Source organism: Dendrobates tinctorius, unplaced genomic scaffold, assembly GCF_039654945.1.
Source record: "Dendrobates tinctorius isolate UK_male_01 unplaced genomic scaffold, ASM3965494v1 ptg000095l, whole genome shotgun sequence".
In the NCBI taxonomy this organism is placed as follows: domain Eukaryota; kingdom Metazoa; phylum Chordata; class Amphibia; order Anura; family Dendrobatidae; genus Dendrobates; species Dendrobates tinctorius.
Window position 1 is genome coordinate 28,431,565 of NW_027361763.1, and position 21,872 is coordinate 28,453,436.

General features: G+C 46.6%; 1 protein-coding gene across 1 annotated transcript; it reads right to left on the reverse strand.

Annotated features, from left to right (window-relative positions):
- Positions 1-20,418: 20,418 nt before the first annotated feature.
- LOC141098856 (homeobox protein not2-like) lies at positions 20,419-21,566 on the reverse strand. The gene is made up of 3 exons (XM_073586815.1): positions 21,242-21,566; positions 20,786-20,979; positions 20,419-20,577 (listed from the first exon to the last, which is right to left on the reverse strand). The coding sequence occupies exons 1-3, from the start codon at positions 21,564-21,566 to the stop codon at positions 20,419-20,421; spliced, it is 678 nt and encodes a 225-aa protein (XP_073442916.1).
- Between the last annotated feature and the right edge of the window lie 306 nt (positions 21,567-21,872).

A 21,872-nucleotide genomic window follows, 5' to 3' on the forward strand; every position in this document is an offset into this window, starting at 1 on the left:
GTCAGAGACACTTGATTGCACTATGAGGGACCCTGTGCCAGTGCCCGCGCCCAAGAGTCAGCCTACCCACCTGTCCAGGGCAACGGCACTCGCACGGTGTCGTGCGCTAGGTGGTGACCCCGGCCATGGGGGGGGAGGCAGCACAGTTAGGGAGTTTTAGAAAGTGGCATATGTTGATGTTGGACATTCAGCTGATGCAAAAGGCGAAATAGGTGAAGTCCCAGGAAGAGGTGGACCAAAGCAAGCCATTTTTCTGTCACCCTATGTGTCATCAGGGGAAGGTGGGACAAAATCCTTGGAAACCCATGCATGGTTCATTTTAATGAAGGTTAGATCATCCACATTTTGGGTTGACAGACGGGTCCTTTTTTCTGTCAGGATTGATCCAGCTGCACTGAAGACTCTTTCCGATAGCACACATGCAGCTGGGCAAGCGAGCTCCTGTAAGGCATATTGGGCCAATTCAGGCCAGGTGTCCAGTTTAGCGGCCCAATAGTCAAAGGGGAATGACCTGTGTGGGAGAACATCGATATGGGAGGAAAAGTAGTTTGTTACCATAGTTGACAACTGCTGTCTCCTGTCACTTTCCATCGATGCTGTATTACCAGTTGTGTGAGCGGTACTTGAAAAATCAGTCCACAACATTGTCATGAAACCCGTCTCCAACGCCACTTCTGCTGTGTGCACCACGAACACCTCTGCCAAGCTGCCCCCGGCCCGTACGGCTCGTGTGAGAACCATCACCGCTGCTGTGTGCTGGGAATGCCTCAAGCAACCAATTTACCAGAGTTGCTTGTTTATTAGCCAATATTAGGTCAAGGTTCTCCTGTGGCATGATGTTTTGTAATTTGCCTTTATAGCGTGGATCCAGGATGCTGGCCAACCAGTAGTCGTCATCGTTCATAATTTTGGCAATGCGGGGGTCCCTTTTTAGGATCCGCAAGGCATAATCTGACATGTGGGCCAATGTTCCCGGTGTCAATGATGCACTGCGAGTGCTGGTTGGAGGAGCACTTTCTGGCAAATCCACATCCCTCCAGTCACGCACAAACCCTGTACCAGACCTTGCCACGCCAACATTTTCACTTGCCCCACGAGATGCATCCTCCTCCCCTAAGTAATCATCCCCATCATCATCCTCCTCCTCCTCTTCTTCTTCCTCCACCTCGTCCAGGAGAGGTCCCTGAGCAGACAATGGCTGAATGTCATCAAGGATTCCCTCCTCATCAACATTGGCTGCAGACGCCTGATCCTTAAGGTGCGTCAAAGTTTGCATGAGCAGACGCATAAGTGGGATGCTCATGCTTAGGATGGCGTCGTCTGCGCTTACCAGCCGTGTACATTCCTCAAAACACTGAAGGACTTTACAGAGGTCTTTCAGCTTCGACCACTGCACACCTGTCAACTCCATGTCTGCTCTCAAAGTGCCTGGCCGTGTATCCTCCCACAAATGCATTATGGCCTGCCTCTGCTCGCACAGCCGCTCCACCATGTGCAGGGTGGAGTTCCACCTTGTTGCAATGTCGATAATGAGGCGGTGGTTGGGAAGGTGGAGCAATCGCTGCAGCTTCTGCATACGAACGGAGTGTACAGGCGACCGGCGGATGTGCGCGCACAGTCTTCGCACCTTCTGGAGCAGGGCTGTTAACTCCGGATAATTTTTGAGGAAGCACTGCACCACCAGGTTCAAGGTGTGAGCCAAGCAAGGTATGTGGCTGAGTTTTGAAAGGGCTATGGCTGCCACAAAATTACGGCCGTTATCACTAACTACCTTGCCTGCCTCAAGATGTACACTGCCCAGCCATGACTCAGTTTGTCGCTGAAAGTACTCGGCCAGCACCTCGGCGGTGTGTCTGTCGCCCAAACACATCATCTGCAACACAGCCTGCTGACGCTTTCCACTAGCTGCTCGATAGGGGGACACATCGTGTGCAACAGTGGCAGCTGCAGATGGAGTGCTCGTACGACTGCGCTCTGTGGACGAGCTTTCGCTTCTGGAGGAGGAGGAGGAGGAGGAGGAGGAGGGTGGAACGCCTACAGCCAACTGTTTCCTATACTGTGGGCTAGGCAGCACTGTCCCACCAACGCTGTCCCCTGTGGACCCTGCATCCACCACATTAACCCAGTGCGCAGTGATGGACACGTAACGGCCCTGGCCATGCCGACTGGACCATGCATCAGTTGTGAGGTGCACCTTTCCGCTCACTGACTGCTTGAGTGCATGGACAATGCGGTCTTTCACATGATGGTGGAGGGCTGGGATGGCTTTGCGAGAGAAGTGGCAACTGGGTAGGTCATAGCGTGGTACTGCATAGGCCATGAGTTCGCGGAAAGCTGTGCTTTCCACCAACCGAAAGGGCATAATCTCAAACGAGATTAGTTTGGCAATGTGGGCGTTCAAACCCAGTGTACGCGGATGAGAGACTGAGTACTTTCTTGACCTACTCATAGTGTCTGGGAGGGTGAGCTGGACTTGAGAGCTGCATATGGTGGAAGTAGCGGTGGACAGGGCGGACTGAGAGAGGGTTGATGATGGTGATGGAGTTGGTATTCTTTCTGATGGCCTAGAATCAGTCTTTCGTTGATATAACAGTGGGATTCCCTGACTGCTGTGGCCTTGCAACGACACCTCAACATTTGCTGCTGTGCTAACCGGTGGGCTTACAGTATGGGAAACAATGTAGCGTTGCTGACTACCTTCGTTGTGATCAGTTACACATGTGGCACTTGAGGTTTGGTGTTGTGTCCACGCTTGCAAGTGCATGCTGGTTAAATGTCTAAGCATGCAACTGGTATTCAAATTTTTCAGATTTTTCCCTCGGCTAAAGGTCTTTGCGCACTTCTTACAGATAACCTTGGCCTGATCATGAGGATTTTGTTCAAAAAAGTGCCACACTGCACTCTTCCTACTTTGGCAGACATTTTGCGGCCTAGCACGCTGTGATCTTTTGACCCTCTGGACAAGCTGTCCAGCAACTCTTTTGATGTTTGGAACCTGTCTTTGGAGTGCTCCGGGCCTGCCAGATAACAGCTGTTGCGATGTCGATGTCTGCTGTGGATGCTCCTCATCTGAGCTATTGGAAGCAGCACCCTCTTCCCCCAATGGATGCCAATCTGGGTCAACAACTGGGTCATCCATCACCTCCTCTTCTATGTCATGTGCACCTTCCTCTGTGTCACCGTGTATGGTGGTATATTGTGCGGGAAGGGGCACCTGAGTCTCATCAGGGTCAGAATCTGGCTCTGTACACTGCGAGGACAATGTAGTGCTCTGAGTGAATGTACCAGCAGAATCATCCATCAGCGGCTGTGCATCAGTGCACTCCATGTCAGATTCATCTTGGCCTGGGTAATTCACCATTTGACTTGATAATCCAGGCATGGTAAGTGAAAACAGCTCCATGGAGTAATCAGTAGTATGACCTGCGTCATCCTTCAATCTTGGTTGGGGTGAAGGACACAAGGAAAGGTGTGGTTCATGAACATGAGCCTCCAATGACGACTCAGTGCTTTTACTTTTTACAACTGAAGAAGAGGAGGCGATAGAGCTGGAGGCTGAGTCAGCAATGTAAGACAAAACTTTTTCCTGATGCTCTGGCTTTAAAAGCGGTTTGCCAACTCCTAGAAAACTAAGCGTTCAAGGCCTTATGTAGCCAGACGATGACGCAGGCTCAACACCTCCTGCATTCGGTCCCATTTTGCTCTTGCCACTACCATCAGATCCACCACCAACACCATCATTACCAGCTGCGAACCCCCGCCAAATTCCACGGCCTCTTCCACCAGCCTTCCTCATTTTTGGTAGAAATGTAGACAAAATCCAACAAACTATATAGTATGTAAAACAAGGTACAAGGTGTCTATAGGACAGGGGAGATTTTGAATTTCTGCACACACTTTTGGACACTGGACACTTTTGGATTGTGTGAGGCCCACTGATATCTGAGCGCTATGTGACAGGCTCGATGGCACAGCTGTGACCAAAGTGACTAGAGGATAAGGGAGATTTTGAATCTCTGCACACACTTTTGGACACTGGACACTTTTGGATTGTGTGAGGCCCAATGAATATCTGAGCGCTATGTGACAGGCTCGATGGCACAGCTGTGACCTAAGTGACTAGAGGATAAGTGAGATTTTGAATCTCTGCACACACTTTTGGACACTGGACACTTTTGGATTGTGTGAGGCCCAATGAATATCTGAGCGCTATGTGACAGGCTCGATGGCACAGCTGTGACCTAAGTGACTAGAGGATAAGGGAGATTTTGAATCTCTGCACACACTTTTGGACACTGGACACTTTTGGATTGTGTGAGGCCCAATGAATATCTGAGCGCTATGTGACAGGCTCGATGGCACAGCTGTGACCAAAGTGACTAGAGGATAAGGGAGATTGGATTGCTTTTAAAAAAGCAGTTTGCGGAGCAGTGGGTAAACAGCAATGCCAGCCTGTCAGGAAGCCTTAGAAGGCAGCCCAACAACCAACACCACTGATACACCACTATATAGCCTCCCCTTGCACTGGACACACAGTGACTGGTGTGTTGTGCAGGCCAAATCGCTAGCAGCAGAAGCAGTTTTTTGTCTTCTTCCCTGCCTAACGCTCTCCCTACAGAATCAGCAGCAACCTCTCCCTATGCTAAGATCGGCAGAAGTAAGATGGCGGTCGGCGTGCACGCCCTTTTATACCCCCTGTGACGCCCACCAAAGCAAGCCAATCACTTGCATGCCCTTCTGAAAGATGGTGGTGACCCCTGCCTATGTCATCACGTTGCCCACAGTGTCCGTGGATCCTGATTGGCTGAAAAAGAGCGCAAAACAAACTTTTGAAACGCGACTTTGGCGCGTAAGTCGCCGACCTCGTGGCCGACCTCATCCTAGGGTCGGGTTTCGTTTCATGAAACCCGACTTTGCCAAAAGTCGGTGACTTTTGAAATTTTTCGACCCGTTTCGCTCAACTCTAGTCAACAATTATAAACTTGTATTGAGGGTCTACCAGAGCCAACAATACAACAGAAAAGTATTGTTTATAATTGAAGAATTGGGAGCCTGAGTTCGGCGGCTTACGCACCCTGATATGTTTGCCATCCAGGGCCCCAATACAATTTGGAAACTGGCAGTCCTCCTCAAAGTCCCTTGATATCCTTAACCAGTCTTCCATCCTGGGCTCGGGCATGACCACTTGATGGCGTCTTGTCCAGATTTGTGCACATGTAGACCTCACTATGCCTGAAATGGTTGACTTTCCAATGAGAAACTCATGGTGGAGGGCGGCATAAGACAGGCCAGTGGACAGGAAGCTGTAGAACAACAGAAATAGTAGTTTAGAATGTCTAAAGTAAAAAAAAATCAGTTACATGCCGACCAAACTTGTTAGGAAATGAGAGAGAAGAACACACACATATTTGGTGGCACAATGACTAAGTGTTATGCTGGACATATAAGGCCTCTTTCACACATCAGGTTTTCGCCGTCAGGCGCAATCCGGCGCTTTTGACAGAAACCGGATCCGGCGAAATGCAATGCCGGATCCGGTTTCCCCCCCTTGACTTGCATTTGCGCCGGATCGCGCCGGATGGCCATGCGTTTCATCCGGTTTTCGCCGGATCCGGCAATGTGTCGCGATCCTGCGTCTGGAAAAAACGGCTACTGTAACGTTTTTTGTCTCCGGCGAAAAAGCCGGACACGCCGGATCCGGCGCGTCCGTCTTTTTCACACAATGAAAGCCTATGAGCGCCGCAATGCGCCTGATCCGGCGAAAGCCGGATCCGGTGGCCGGATCCGTTTTTTTTGGTCTGAGCATGCTCAGTAGCTCTGCCCACAAGACATATATAAAAGCAAGACAGTGGGACCCACAGCCACACCCAACATGCCACCCAAGAAAGCAACCAAGCACAGCAGGAGAAGGCAGGAGACCACTGCAGCACCATCAGCACCACCACCACCCCAAATGGAGCAGCAAATGGAACATGCTGAGGAGGGGAGGCCAGCAGCAGATGAGAGACGATAATTATCAAATCCCCCATTCCTCCAAACTAGGGCTATTGAATATCAAGATATTCATTGGCCCTTTATTTCTCTTTATTCAACAGCCGCCCAATAGATGCAGCAGCAGCAGCAGCAATGGCAGCAGCTGGAACACCACCCACAGGCATGGAGTGTGGCCACCAGGAAGACAGCACATCATCTTCTGGGAGCCCTCCCTCGCATCGTCAGCGTTTGACGGTAAGTTTTTATTTCCAAAATCCATCATCTCTGTAATACATGTCTATTCATTGCCTTTTATTTCAAAACAGGATTCACAAGATGAAGAGGAGCTCCCAGAAGAAGAAGGAAGGGGTGGACAGACACCTGGAGTGGGCTCACAATTGGTAAGTTTTTTGCATCAAACGCAGAAACACAACATCACACTACACACAACACATAGAAAACAATGTTCTGCAGACCACACACAGCAAACAAATGCCTACATCCAAAGACATAACATTTTTTGTTTTCTTCTCTAGTCTTCCCAATCTGGTGCTCGGCCAAGAGGTCCTCGCAGTGCCTCCCAGGGTCGTCGGCGACAGCAACGCGGCGGTCACCAGCGTGTAAGTATAAATATTTTTGCTTTGTTTTTTTGCACTTTTTATTTCATTTCTTTTGTGGAGGCTAATTATGTTATTTTTGTCTTTTTCTTTAACAGCCTTCACAGCGTGCTCCCGACTCTGACGGTGAGGATGGAGGACTCGATGTGGACCACCTCATCGATCTCGTCAGAGAAAGGGAGCCGCTCTGGAATATGGCTGACCGCCGCCACGCTGACATTATCGTTACCCGACGACTCTGGGAGGAAATCTGTTCGCTCCTTGTGGGCCGCTGGGAGGACCTCGATGTTCGGGCCCAGTTTAATGACTTATGGATATGGGACGGACCCCCACTCCATGTTAAAACCACCATAACTACAGTAAACCTAGGCACCAGAATAAATACACAACACATTATTTTTGGTTGTCAAAATGGCCACAGCTTTATTTAAATCACAGGATTAACACAATCTCAGTAGGAGTGAGGTGAAGTGCTAGTACATTGGGATTGACAAGTACTGCGATATCCCAGCTGTCTGACATACAGAACCAGGCCAGACAGCCATAAAGGGGCGGCACACACTGGCTTGCCATTCAAGCAGAGCCAGTAAACTTTCAGGGCACCAATGACCCTATTATCCTCACTCCTGTGCTTAACCACTGTGGCCGCCCCTGATTGACGTTACCATTACAACGTCCTTGAGGCTGGCCACAAAAGCCGAGCCTGTTCACCACCATGAGGTTTTACATCCTCTATTAGTTAAAATGAGTCCACCTTAACTTGCCTGCAACTTCCACCTGACTCCTAAACCGCCACCAGAGAGGCCATTTGACACCTTAAATGGACTCGCCCCCACCAACCATGCCTAATAAAGCCATCAACCATTTCTACATGCTATGGAAAGTCTGTGCACACAAGTAATAAGATTAAAATTCCAGAGCTCCGACAGATTAATTTTATCGATGCCATGCTACCAAGTTATGATCGATTATATGGTAACTACAGCAAAATAACAGTTGTTAAACATCCTGCAATGAGGATCCCATAATGGGGAATGTGGAAAGTAAGCCATAATTAAGGTCATAGCCACAATCTGAATACCTGCATAATGACATCTGTCATGCCTCAAAAAACTATTATACCGCATGTATTGTAGCCAGCTCTAATAATTCACCAAATCACAGATTTTAGTTCTAGAAACCACCATTATTTACAGTAGCTGTGCAGTAAAATGTCTTAAACCCACTTACTATCACTACCCGAAAAGTGATGAACATATCAATAGAAAGATATTATAAATAGGGAGTAATTAAAACTATACACAATATAACATCAACATTATAACCGACCATAAAATAACATTCAGAATATCTGGAAGCAGCAATTTAAATAAACCTAAAGCAGAAATAAAGTCTACAAAGGCATTATTAATAACCTGGCCACGCCATTGTTAATTGTTTTTTATGCACTTGATAACATTTACTGTTGACCTCTCCAACTGGGTCAAAGGCATTGGGAATAGGCATATTGCCCTTTTTGTTAATGCACTTAATTACTTTACCCTTAGCGGCTCCCACTGGCTCAAGGGCACCGGGAGTAGGCATACTGCCCTTTGTGTTAATGCACTTGATGATACCCTTAGCCGCTCACACCAGCTCAAGGGCATCGGGAATAGGCATATCGCCCTTCATGTTAATGCACTTGATTACTTTACCCTTAGTCACTCCCACTGACTCAAGGGCACACTGATTAGGTACATTGCTCTTCAGTTTTGTGCACTAGATAACTGCATTGTCCAGACGACAACCTTGTTCTCTTCACCCCTCCAGCCGCCGTCCCTGGCACAGAGGAGCCAATTTCTTCTGTAGGCATGCAAAATATGATTGCCCTGACCCCAGGGACATTACCCTAACAGGGTCCTAAAAAATATAAATGCTTCTGGAGACCAGGGGGCCATACCTTGATGGTCACCCCTCCATAACAGGGGGCCATACCCGAGATGGTTACCCCCTCCACACCAGGGGGCCATACACAAGATGGTTACCCTCCACACCAGGGGGCCATACACGAGATGATTACCCCTCAAAACCAGGGTGCCATACCTGAATTGGTTATCCTTCCAAACCCAGGGGGGGGTCCGCGGCCAGTTTATTAACAAATAACAAACATTTACAATAAGTATTAAATACACAATCATATACGACATGAGGGGAGGGTTCTTGGAGCCCCAAAAATACTGGCTAAATATTTTGGCAAACACACAAGAGCTTACAAAATCCACGTTACCCACAGCCGTAAACCACCAGCTCGAGGGCACCAAACATCCCATTCCGGTAAGTCCAACCACCGAAAGCTCCCGGGTAACACCCCGTCCAGAGTTACCCGTCCAGAGCCGTAACCAAAAGCCAGATCCAGAATTTTAACTTCCAATTCCTTTTTGCTGATTCAGCATCAACTCCAAGAACCCCACCCAGAGGTCCATACTTAATATGTTTACCCCTACTGACCAATTTATAAATAGCTTCCAGGACCCACTAAAAGGAAAACAAATGTTTGTTTTTTTTTTTTTTTAAATTCATGTTCTTATTAAAATAAACATAAAATAAACTTTAAAGCATAAATCACATTAATACGCTGGGGGGAGTCCTTGAAGCTCCCAAATCTGGTGATTACCAAACATAAAATGTACCAACAATTACACCCAGCTGTTACCCCCACTAGATTGGGAGCACATAGCCACAAGGGTTCCAACGTTCACTTGAATTTCCTCCACCTTTCACCAGGTCCAGAACCATATTAACTTGCAAAAAGAGGAATCCATATCCCAATGAATCCCCCAGACCAATTTCTAACCAACTTCTAGGACCCCCCTAACCACCAGGCTCCAGGTAATCCACTCAGGCCTGTGCCATCTGCCATCTTAAGTAATATAAAATAAGCACTTGGTGAGTATACACTGATCCCCTTTTTTTTTTTTTTTTTTTTTAAGTTATTATTCACACCTTTATTAAAACAAACATACCATAAAACATCAAAACATAAATAATATTAACACGCTGGTAGGAGTCCTTGAAGCTCCCAAAATCCAGTGATTACCAAACATAAAGTGAACATAAAATGTACCAACAATTACTCCCAGCCGTTACCCCACCAGCTCGGGAGCACCATAACCACAAGGGTTCTGATGTTCACTTGAATTTCCTGGGGATCCGACAAACCCTTGCCAAAACTCCCCTCCACCTTTCACCAGATCCAGAACCATATTGAATTCCAAAAGGAGGAAACCATATCCCAATGGATCCCCCAGACCATATTTAACCAACTTCTGGGACCCCCCCAACCGCACAAAATGTGGGATAATTGAGGGTGAAAAACTCACAGGTTTACAACCAAGGTATACAACAGGTTAATAATGGAAAATATCCCATCGTAAGGTCCAGAAATAGACAGAGATGGGCAATGCTGTGTTATATGAGAAGCCGCCTGCTCCTCTACAGCAGTTACAGACTCTAATCACCGGCTGCGCATAAATGGTAAGAAATATGTAGGTGTAATATAAGCTGCCTGCAGCCATAGGTGTGTGAGCAGAAAACTGCAAGTTCTGTATCCCAGTCACTCTACTACATACAATTACAACAGACGAGAGACAGGGCTGAAAACTGGGCCCATGATGTGTCCTCCAGAGCAATGTGCAGCCTCACACTAGGAGTGCCCACTCACTGCCCGCCATGTGCTGAGTTATTAGTGCACACTCACTGCCCGCCATGTGCTGAGTTATTAGTGCCCACTCAAATGTGCCGAGTCACTCACCGATTATTTATTTTACACATGATAAAACATAAACCATTCAGGCCTGTTCCATCCACCATCTTAGGTAATATAAAATAAGCTCTTGGTGGGTACACTCTGATCATGCAATATATGAGGGGGAGGACTAAAGGCAGCAATCGCTACAGAAATCAAGCACTAAGCTGGAAGTCATGTCCAGGTTATATGTACAGCCAGGAAAATGACCTGGAGGCACAGGATGTCTATACCCAGCATGATCCGTATATAGCAGAGTGAGGAGTGATATCATGTATACAGGCCTGTGGTACAGGTGAAGTATACAGCACAGGAATAGAGCCTTTACACATATACCACATATAGTGAGTAACCTGGTTACACAGGATCTGCACACCCAGCCTCACAGTGTGTAACAGAGATGAGGTCACATACAGCTCATCAGACTCCATAACTGGGAAGGGGGGTAATCAGAACACAGCAGGGTCAGTATACAGTGCACTGACATGAAGTGCAGCCTCTCATCATCATACATATACCATCCCCCGACTGCTCCTCTCACCATCATACATATACCATCCCCCGACTGCTCCTCTCACCAGTGTCTCTAATACATGTGACTGCCCAGCTCCACCATAGTAATGGCAGACACTGTATGCGTCCCTGCTCTCTCCTATCATACATAAACCCAGCACTCATGAAGACTCTGTATAATACAGCAGTAATGTGGGATATCAGAAATGTCTGCAGGGAGGTCACACAAAAGCTGCCTCTGCAATAAGTGAGGAAACATGGCAGCTACATGAATTTCTGAGGTAATCTTGATCCCAGATATGATGTAGGAGCGGATACTACCCTAGTACACACTACACAATGTCTGAGGTGAATGCAGAGTAGTATCAAACATGTCTGCAGGGAGGTCACACGGAAGTTATCTCACAGTCTGTGAGGAAAATGCAGCATGCACATGAGGGACATGAATTGCTGAGGTAATATTGGTCCCATACATAATGTAGGAGCTGATACTACACTAGTACATGATGTCTGAGGTGAATGTGCTCCTATCATCTGTCGTGTGAGGTGATCTCCCCAGTATTATACTCCCTGAAACTGCAGACATGCTTCCTCCTGTTCATCCTGTCCAAGAAAGAGGGAAGAGACACAGATTTCCTGCTCTATATAAGCCCCACCCTCCTCACAGTAACTCACCAGGCACAGACATACTGTGCTTCTTACTCTGAAAGCAACATCACTCTAGCTTAAAAATCTACACTATACCAAAAAGCTGCAGGAGTAAAGGTCCACCCATCCCCAAGTCATGTCCTCCTCCGCCTATGGCTCCAGTGGTTTCTAGAGCGTAAGTATATACAGTACCGGTTGCTTGATGTAAACCAGTGTTTCCCGAACTCCAGTCCTCGTGGTCCCCACGGATCATGTGTTCAGGATTTCTATTTACTATGGAAATCCTGAAAACATGACCCCTGGGGACCATGAGGACTGGAGTTTGGGAAACACTGATGTTGTATACTAACCACTCCTTTCTCGTTTCAGGGAACAGAATTGTGAATCGGTGGCGGTCTGTGAGGGATCGTTTCAAGAAGGAGTTCAATAAAGAGATGCGGGCCCCGAGTGGATCTGGAGGACGCAGGAGCAAGTACAAGTACGCACAAGCCCTGTCGTTCCTCCGGGAAACAATGGTCACTAGAAGGTAAATATTACACACCACATGTGAAAAAAAATGTTAGATGTAACTTTTTTTTTTCAGCCAGGGCCATACCATGTCAGTATTTTAATTGTTTTTTTTTCTCTTTATTCCACAGCACGGTGAGCAGCACTCGGGAGCCTGCACGATTGGACCCTTCTGAGGCGATCCCTGAGGAGACCGGCACCGAGGGACACTTCGACCGCCCCGGTACATCTGCACCTTCCCAGCCTTCCCACACATTCGACCCATCTGTCCCATCCACCAGCACAGGAGCATCGTGGCCGCCTACATTACATGAAGCTGCTGGTGAGGAGATCGCTTTCCCTTTACCCCACCCTTCTGCCCCTGCCACCTCTAGTACACCTGCGGGTACTGGGCGGCAGCGGCAGAGGGGTCAGGAAAAGAGTTATGCGCCAGAGTTCTTGCATCTGAATGCATCTTTCCAGAACTGTCTAAAAGTCTTGTCAGAGCAAATCTCCGCAGGCTTTCAGCAGATCAACTCCAGCATTCTGGAGGTGAAGACACTTCTGCAAACCATGCATTCAGAAGCAAGACCTTCGCCAAACCACACCTTTTTCAGGTCTGTTGTGGAGCGCATGGCAACACTATCTCCTACCCAGCAGATGCATGTAATGCATTCGTGCCACGGTGCTCTACAGCAGGTTACCTCCCAACCTCCACCTCCCACCACTGTAGTTCCTCCACCTGCACCCCCTCCAGCCACTTTCCATCCTCCCCCTCCTATTACATCTGCACCCCCTCCAGCCACTTTCCATCCTCCCCCTCCTATTACATCTGCACCCCCTCCAGCCACTTTCCATCCTCCCCCTCCTATTACATCTGCACCCCCTCCAGCCACTTTCCATCCTCCCCCTCCTATTACATACCAGCAACCTCACCAGTACCAGCAACCTTCCCAGTACCAGCAACCTCCCCAGTACCAGACATCTCCCCACTTCCAGCAACCTGCCCCGTACCAAACTCCTTCCCCGTACCAAACTCCTTCCCCGTACCAAACTCCTTCCCCGTACCAAACTCCTTCCCCATACAACTTTCCATCAACATCATCTGCTCCTACAGTCCCTGCCCAACCCTCCACTCCACCGCCCACCACCTCTTCTGCCTCCCACATGTCCACCCATTCTGTAGCTTTTTCCACACCATCACCTCTAACTGTTCCTTCCCCACCACGATCCCAGTCCTCTCTCCACACTCCCATTGTCGAAGTGTCCCGCAGCCCCTCCAGCAGTATTTCCACCCTACACTACACCGAGTTATAATGTTTTTTTTGTAATAAAAATGCCCATTTGGTTGGTTTCAAACCTTTATTAAAAAAGTTTTTTTAACTTTAAAAACAGTTTACACAAAAAAATATTTTAAATAAAAGTTAAATTATTGTTTACACTGGTTGTCTGTCATTTCTTTCTGCGGCGAAATATGTTTAAAAAAAAGGTTAAATACAGGGTATTTAAAAGGTAAAAAGGTATTCAAAACCAGGTATATAACTGTGGGTAAATTTTAGCTTTTTGACACAGTTGTGTTCCTGGTTGTGTTTGAAGCAAAGTATTTCACCTGAAAAGTTGTGTTTATTGTTGGTGATTTCCTAACAATGTACACAACTTTTGTTAAAAGGTGAAATACTTTGCATAAAACACAACCAGGTACACACCTGTGGCCTAAAGGTAAAAATAGTAAGACCATGACAAGATAGCCAACTTTGGTTGGCAAAGGTATATACTGTTGGTACAGAAGGTACACAAGTTTGGTTAGGGCACAAATCTTTCACACTCTGTCATCCTGCCAGTGTACTCTGCCTTGAGGTGACAAAGTATAGTGCAAAATTGTCCCTCAAACCGTCACAGAACTTCTAGTGGTAATATTTCCAATGACAACATCCATCTTCGCCAGTAACTTGCTCTTCTCTCCAACCTGCACTTTCTTCTCTACAACCTGTCAAAGAAGGGCTGTAGGAACATGCTATATCTAGTTTTCCAGTAGCCAATCCCGTTCGGAAGGCCACAAGGGTCAATTTTAAAAACCAGATCCGGCGTAATCCGTCGAAAAACGGATAGAAAAACGGATGAACCGGATGAGACGGATCCGGTTTTGTCTGTCAAGAACAAGACGGATCCGGCAGAAAACCGGATCCGGCACATCAGGTTTTACAAAACATTTGCCGGATCCGGCATTCCGGCACGACGCCGGATCGCGCCTGACGCCGAAAACCTGATGTGTGAAAGTAGCCTTAGATGTAACATTCTGCTGTGTCCGGTGAAACATATTTTGAGTAAGATGAGGGCATTAAACTTTGTCCAAGAAGGCCAAAAAACATAAATTAGCACACACATTATGAACATAGAGAATGTGGCTGTGTAGTACATACCGTATTGTGAGTAGAAGTCACTCCTCTGCAGATATGGCTTTGCGCATCCTTGTGTCCTGAAAGGTTATCCCAGGGTGCACTGTCTCCAAGAGTTGATCAAATGTGGAAATGCTCATGCGACAGTACTGGTAAAATTTCTCCGGATGCTCCCGCAGAGAAGAATAGAGGCGGTGAAAATGCCCTCTTGTGAGTCGTTGCCTCAAAAGTGGATGGACCCACATGCGTCTCCTCCTCCGCGGATCCACTATCACAAGATATGGTTGCCCAAAGCGCCGTGACAAAAGCCAGGTAAAGAGAACCTGCTCAGTTGTATTGAATCGCAAACCCTCTGCCATGCTGCACAAAGAACACCAACACACCTCGTGAAAGCAAGGTGACAAATGTACAGAATGTAGGCAGCCACCTGTTTCTGAGTGTCTAAATAGGGTGCAGGCTAATGATTTAAATTGCTTGCAGGCCTCAAAACCGTTAAATGTCCATTTTGCAAGGCTGCGAGAAAATCTCACCATACGGATGCCACACTGATTACATACGGATGCAGACATGCGCAAAATACGCGACCTCACCTTGCTTACGGATGACCTACGGAGCACTATTTAGTAGTCATTCATCCGTATTACGCAAGTAAACTACAGACCGTATTTTGCGCAGATTAGTGTGACTCCAGCCTATTATTCTCCTTCCATTCAGCACTTGACCCATCCAATTGAACATTTTCACTGCCCCCAGACCCCTTTCCAGGGTTTGACAGAAAAAAGCTTGAATTTCACATTGACTCCCATTATACTCATTACTCGAAACGAGCACTTTAGTCCTCGCTCATCTCTAGTCTCAAGTAATTCCAGCCAGAGCGCCCCTATAATGATGAGCTTCATCCCCAACATCCCTGTAATTTCTACGGTCATTTTTCTGCTAGAAAGTCAAGTCCAGGAGACTCCTGTGGTGTCTGCTCCTCCTCAGTGTAGAGCCATTGGCCGGGTGTGGACCTTCCACTTCAGAGCTGCATGGTAACAAGTTTCATTCCCCGGGGCTGATAATGACTGACCTGATAACAAGGGGGCTCTTATGGCCTTGTATGAACAGAAGAACCACCCTGAGGTCCACTGTACCCGAGGCAAATCTAACATCTATACAGCTTTAGGGCGGTTTCACACATCCAGATAATTCTGGTAGGCCGGGGTCACACTGGCGAGGAATACGGCCGAGTGAGAGGCGCTAAAAGCACGCATTAGACACGGACCAATGAGTCTCTATGGGGTCCCTCGCACCAGCCGTATATTTCTCATCCGTATTCTACGGACCGTGCCAATCGCAGCATGCTGCGATTGTCAGCGTACTACGGCCGTAATACGCCAATGCAAGTCTATGGGTGCGCAAAAAATACGGATTACACACGGACCACACATGTGACTTGCGAGAAATACGCACCAGGTGTCTTTTAGCAAAGCCGGCAATTCAGTGCACGATACAGTAAACTCACACTGACAGGTTTAATAAAGAAATGAAAGAATAGATATAGACACATAGAATACACATATATATATATATATATATATATATATATATATATATATATACACACACATACACACTCACTGGCCACTTTATTAGGTACACCATGCTAGTAAGGGGTTGGACCCCCTTTTGCCTTCAGAACTGCCTCAATTCTTCGTGGCAGAGATTCAACAAGGTGCTGGAAGCATTCCTCAGAGATTTTGGACCATATTGACATGATGGCATCACACAGTTGGCGCAGATTTGTCGGCTGCACATCCCTGATGCGAATCTCCCGTTCCACCACATCCCAAAGATGCTCTATTGGATTGAGATCTGGTGACTGAGGAGGCCATTTGAGTACAGTGAACTCATTGTCATGTTCAAGAAACCAATCTGAGATGATTCGAGCTTTATGACATGGCGCATTATCCTGCTGAAAGTAGCCATCAGATGTTGGGTACATTGTGGTCATAAAGGGATGGACATGGTCAGCAACAATACTCAGGTAGGCTGTGGCCTTGCAACGATGCTCAATTGGTACCAAGGGGCCCAAAGAGTGCCAAGAAAAAATTCCCCACACCATGACACCACCACCACCAGCCTGAACCGTTGATACAAGGCAGGATGGATCCATGCTTTCATGTTGTTTACGCCAAATTCTGACCCTACCATCCGAATGTCGCAGCAGAAATCGAGACTCATCAGACCAGGCAACGTTTTTCCAATCTTCTACTGTCCAATTTCGATGAGCTTGTGCAAATTGTAGCCTCAGTTTCCTGTTCTTAGCTGAGAGGAGTGGTACCCAGTGTGGTCTTCTGCTGCTGTAGCCCATCTGCCTCAAAGTTCGACGCACTGTGCGTTCAGAGATGCTCTTCTGCCTACCTTGGTTGTAACGGGTGGCAATTTGAGTCACTGTTGCCTTTCTATCAGCTCGAACCAGTCTGCCCATTCTCCTCTGACCTCTGGCATCAACAAGGCATTTCCGGCCACAGAACTGCCGCTCACTGGATTTTTTTTCTTTTTCGGACCATTCTCTGTAAACCCTAGAGATGGTTGTGCGTGAAAATCCCAGTAGATCAGCAGTTTCTGAAATACTCAGACCAGCCCTTCTGGCACCAACAATCATGCCACGTTCAAAGGCACTCAAATCACCTTTCTTCCCCATACTGATGCTCGGTTTGAACTGCAGGAGATTGTCTTGACCATGTCTACATGCCTAAATGCACGGAGTTGCCGCCATGTGATTGGTGATTAGAAATTAAGTCTTAACACACAGTTGGACAGGTGTACCTAATAAAGTGGCCAGTGAGTGTATATATATATATATATATATATATATATATATATATATATATATATATATATATATATATATACACACACACACACACACATCTATATATATGCATTCTATGTGTCTCTATCTATTCTTTGGTTTCTGTTTAGAAACCCTGTCATAGGGCTCCATTATACGTCCATTTTGCAAGCCTGCGAGAAAATCTCGCCATACGGATGCCATACGGATTACATACAGATGCTGACATGCGCAAAATACGCAACCACACCTTGATTACGGATGACATACGGAGCACTGTTTAGGGGTCTGTCATCCGTATTACGCATGTAAAATACTGACCGTATTTTGCGCAGGTTAGTGTGACTCCAGCCGTACCGGAAAAACCGGTACCGGAGCTGTCTGTATGTCCATGTGGATACGTAGGCCATCCGTGTGTGATCCGTGTGCTCTCCGTATGTCCGTGTGTACCATTCGTGTGTGATCCGTATGCTGTCCGTGTAGTGAAATAATTGGTTTCAATATTAACCCTATGACTCCTGAAAACGCACACGGATGGCACACGGACAGCATCCGTGTGCGGTACGTGTTTACACGGACCAATTGACTTGTATGGGTCCGTGTGATCCGTTCTGTTGCAAAAAAACGGACAGGTCAGCGTATTTTGCACACGGACACACGGTCCATGAAAACACGCTGACATCTGCATAGACACACATTCTAATGAGTGTGTCTGTGTGTGTCAGTGTCTCTGGTACGTGAGAAAACTGTCACTACACGTACTGGAGCCACTGACGTGTGAAACCGGCCTTACTGAGCCCTTCACTCCCCAAATGTATGGAGACCTCTATTGTGCACTGATTGCTACAACTAGGAGGAACCTTTTTAATGCCTTTTTTTTTTTTTGGGAGGGGGGGGTGGTAAGGTGGGGTGTAAAAGTATATTGGTAAGATTTATATCTTTATAAAAGCTGCTCAATAACTACATTTTAAAAAGAGTTTAACCCCTTCATCTCTGGCCATTTTCCGTTTTTCAGGCTGTTTGCCCACGTATCGATTTTTAAGCGTTTTTGCCGCAATTTTCGGCGCGAAAACGCTGCAAAAATGTTTAAAAATTGTGTACAGAACGCCCCCCATGCATTCCTATGGTATTCCGCACATGCTGTGCTTTTTTCTGTGGTGGAATCGCATTGCGGAAAAAAAAAAAAATCGCAGCATGGTCATTCTTTTGTGCGGAATCGCAAAGAATTGCCGCAATTCCGCACCCATAGGAATGCATGAGAATCGATGACTTCCCGCATGTGGCTATGCCCACCATGCGGGAAGTTAAGCGTCTCATGTGCGGTTGGTACCCACGGTGTGGAGGAGAGGAGACTGTCCTCCAGGCCCTGGGTACCATACCCCTGTAAAAAAAAAGAATAAAAAATAAAAAAAAAATCGGGGTATATTTACCTTCCGACGTCCCGCGCTGCATTCCCGACCTCAGCGTTCCCAGTAATGCCTTGCGGCAAGGTCCTGTGATGACGTGATCTCGCGAGATCGCTATAGTAACGCGAGACCAACGTCATCACAGGTCTCGCAAGGCATTACTGGGAACGCTGAGGCCCGGGATGGCAGCGCGGGACGTCGGAAGGTAAATATACCCCGATTTTTTAATAATTTTTAACATTTTATCTTTTACTACTGATGCTGCATAGGCGGCCTCAATAGTAAAAAGCTGCTCACACTTGTCAAACACTATGTTTGACGAGTGTGACCAACCTGTCAATCACATTCCAAGCGATGCTTCAAATCGCTTGGAAAGGGCTTGAGAAAATTGCGGCAAAATCGCGAACAGAATCGCGGTAAAATAGCGGTTAAATCGTGCGGAAAAACCCGCGCGATTTCTGGGAAGGAGTCCGGTTTTCAATGTGTATTTTAAAAAACTACGTGGGCACATAGCCTCACTCTCCTTCCCAGAGCCACCATATTTTTCGGATTTTTCTGCCTACATGGCCGTGTGAAGGCTTTTTTTTTTTTTTTTTTTGTAGGAGTATTTGCACTTTTGAGGAGCATCAATGATTGTACCATATATTGTAACTTAAAAAAAAAAAACAGAAATAAAATCCAGCTGCTGTGAAATTGGAAAAAAAAAAAAAAGTGCAATTTCTCAATTTTTTTTTTTTACCCTGTTCACTAAATGTTAAAACTGACCCCGCATTATGATTCTCCAGCTCATTACAAGTTCGCAGACGCCGAAGATTTATAAGTTCTTTTTTTTTTTTTATTTAAGTGGTGAAAAAAATCCAAAATTTGTTAGCTTATGTTGCGGTGACCAAACAAAAAAAAAGTAATTCTGAAGTCTATTAATATTTTTTGCACTATGCCGTTTATTGATCAGTATAATTCTTTTTATATTTTGATAAAATCGGCCGTTCCTTATACCAATTTTTATTTTTTTATTGTTTTATTTTGAATGGGCAAAACTTAAATATGTTTAAAAACTTTTTTTTCTACTTTGAAATTAGCTGTCATGTGCTGGAGAAGATGTCAGCTCAGCGCCGGAGCCCGCATTAAAGTGGAAGACACGACTTAAAACGTTTTTAGGAGTGATAAGCATTACAGTGAGACACTTGAGAACTAGTGAAGAGCGAACATCCTGGGGTAACGTGTTATCGAGCATGCTCAGGTTGTTATCTGAGTATCTTGGGCGTGCTTGAATAATATGTTCGAGTCCCCGGGGCACCATTTGTTGCGGCTTTTAGACAGCAGCCACACATGCGGGATTTCCTGTTTGTGTGTTGCGACTGTCTAACAGCCGCGAGACACTTGCAGCGATGGGGACTCCAAACATATTATTCGAGCACACCCAAGATACTCGGGTAGCACCTCAGCATGCTCAATAACACGTTATCCGAGGACATTCGCTCATCAATAATGAGAACTAATTCTAAGAGAAGAGATTGACCACAAAAAGATAATTTGGTAATATAAGTATAAAAAGGTTTTATTTAAAAGTGTAGAATAAATACCAGTATAAAACATCTGATTTAAATAAAATAAACAAAATATAAAAATTGCACTGGTCCTTCACGAGCCACCATAGGGGCTGACATGTATCATAGAACATTGCGCTGGGAACCCTGTCTGAGTCATATGCCTGTCTGACTCTTCTCTAATAGTCCAGAGAAGATAAAGTGGTGGAGTTCTACTGATCCACTTCTACCTCATCCTGTCCTTCAATCTTGGTGGGGTCTAGGGATGGTGGTTCTTCGGGAAGGACTCTAAATTTTGGCAGCGTGGCATTCTTCTGTTCCAGACTTTGCTTTCTCCACTTAATCCGGCGGTTCTGGAACCAGACCTTCACCTGTGAAGAAAGGAGAAGACGTTGTTGAGAACTGGGATCTGGCAAATATGTGAAACTCTTTAGTTACATCACAGTGACCCAAATTATGAGTGTGACTATATATATAGGAAAATTCCAAAGCAAATGTGTTCAGCTAAAAAAATACATTGTCAAACCAAAAAGGGCTCAAGTTGAACAACAGTTACAAAGAGCATGTACCGGCTCTTACCTGGGTTTCTGTGAGGCCAAGTGTGGCAGCCAAGTCCACCCGCTCTGTCCCCACCATATACTGCTGCTTTACGAATTCCTTCTCCAGCCTTTCCAGCTGTTCTGGAGTGAAAACTGTCCTAAATCTCTTCAGCTTGTGGGATCCTGTGTTGCAGGGCAGAGATCCTATTGGGCAGTTGGTGAAGGACGAATAACCTGGAAGAAGCAGAAGGTGGTGCTGTCAGAGAAAGAAAGAAAGAAAGACGCTCCTTGGACTGGAGAGCACAGACCTACAACTTCTCATAGTGAGATTCAAGATAACTATTCTGATGTGAGAAATACAAGTCTCAGCAATTCTTATCCTGAAGAACAAAAATCCACATCTCTCCTGATATAACCAACTTTTTGTAGAGATATTATTAGCACCAAAAACTAATTATTAGATAGAATTAATATAGCATAAGGAGTGTGGACTCACCTCTGTGGCTGCACCGGGGATCTGGACATCTACACCCTCCACTGAAGTGCTGCTGGGGCTGGACATAGCCAGGGAAGGCTGCAGGTTGGCAGAGCCACACTGGAGAGTAGGACATGGCCCCATAGGTATAGCCATGGGGTGCAGGGGGCATCTGCCAGACGGGTTCCTGCACAATGACTCGGGGAGCCCGTCTGTCCTCCCTGGATAATATCGATGCTATATCAAAGGCGTTCCTTGGTCTTGTCTGGTCCCGAATGGCCGCTGGCAGAGCAGGAGTCTGATCCAAATGATGGCCAAGCCTTGGGAAGATGGGAGTAGGCTGCATGATGGCTGCGAGAAGGGAAAGTATCCTCTGGTGATTAGAAGTTCCAGGAGAAGGTGATCTCTGCTGGAGAATGTAGGGTCCTGAGCTCTGAGCCTCCTTATATCCAGATCTGGGCTTTGTGAAATGCAAATACACAATTAGCATGCCAATAGCCCAGAGCAGAGATCAGCACTGAGTGGAGGAGTGGGCTCGGCACACAGACCCCACACTGCCCCCGAGAGGAGAGGAAATGGCCATGGGGCAAAGCTTCCTACAACCTCCCCCAGCTGGCCCCAAAATCCAGAGGACACAGGACACCTGTAATGA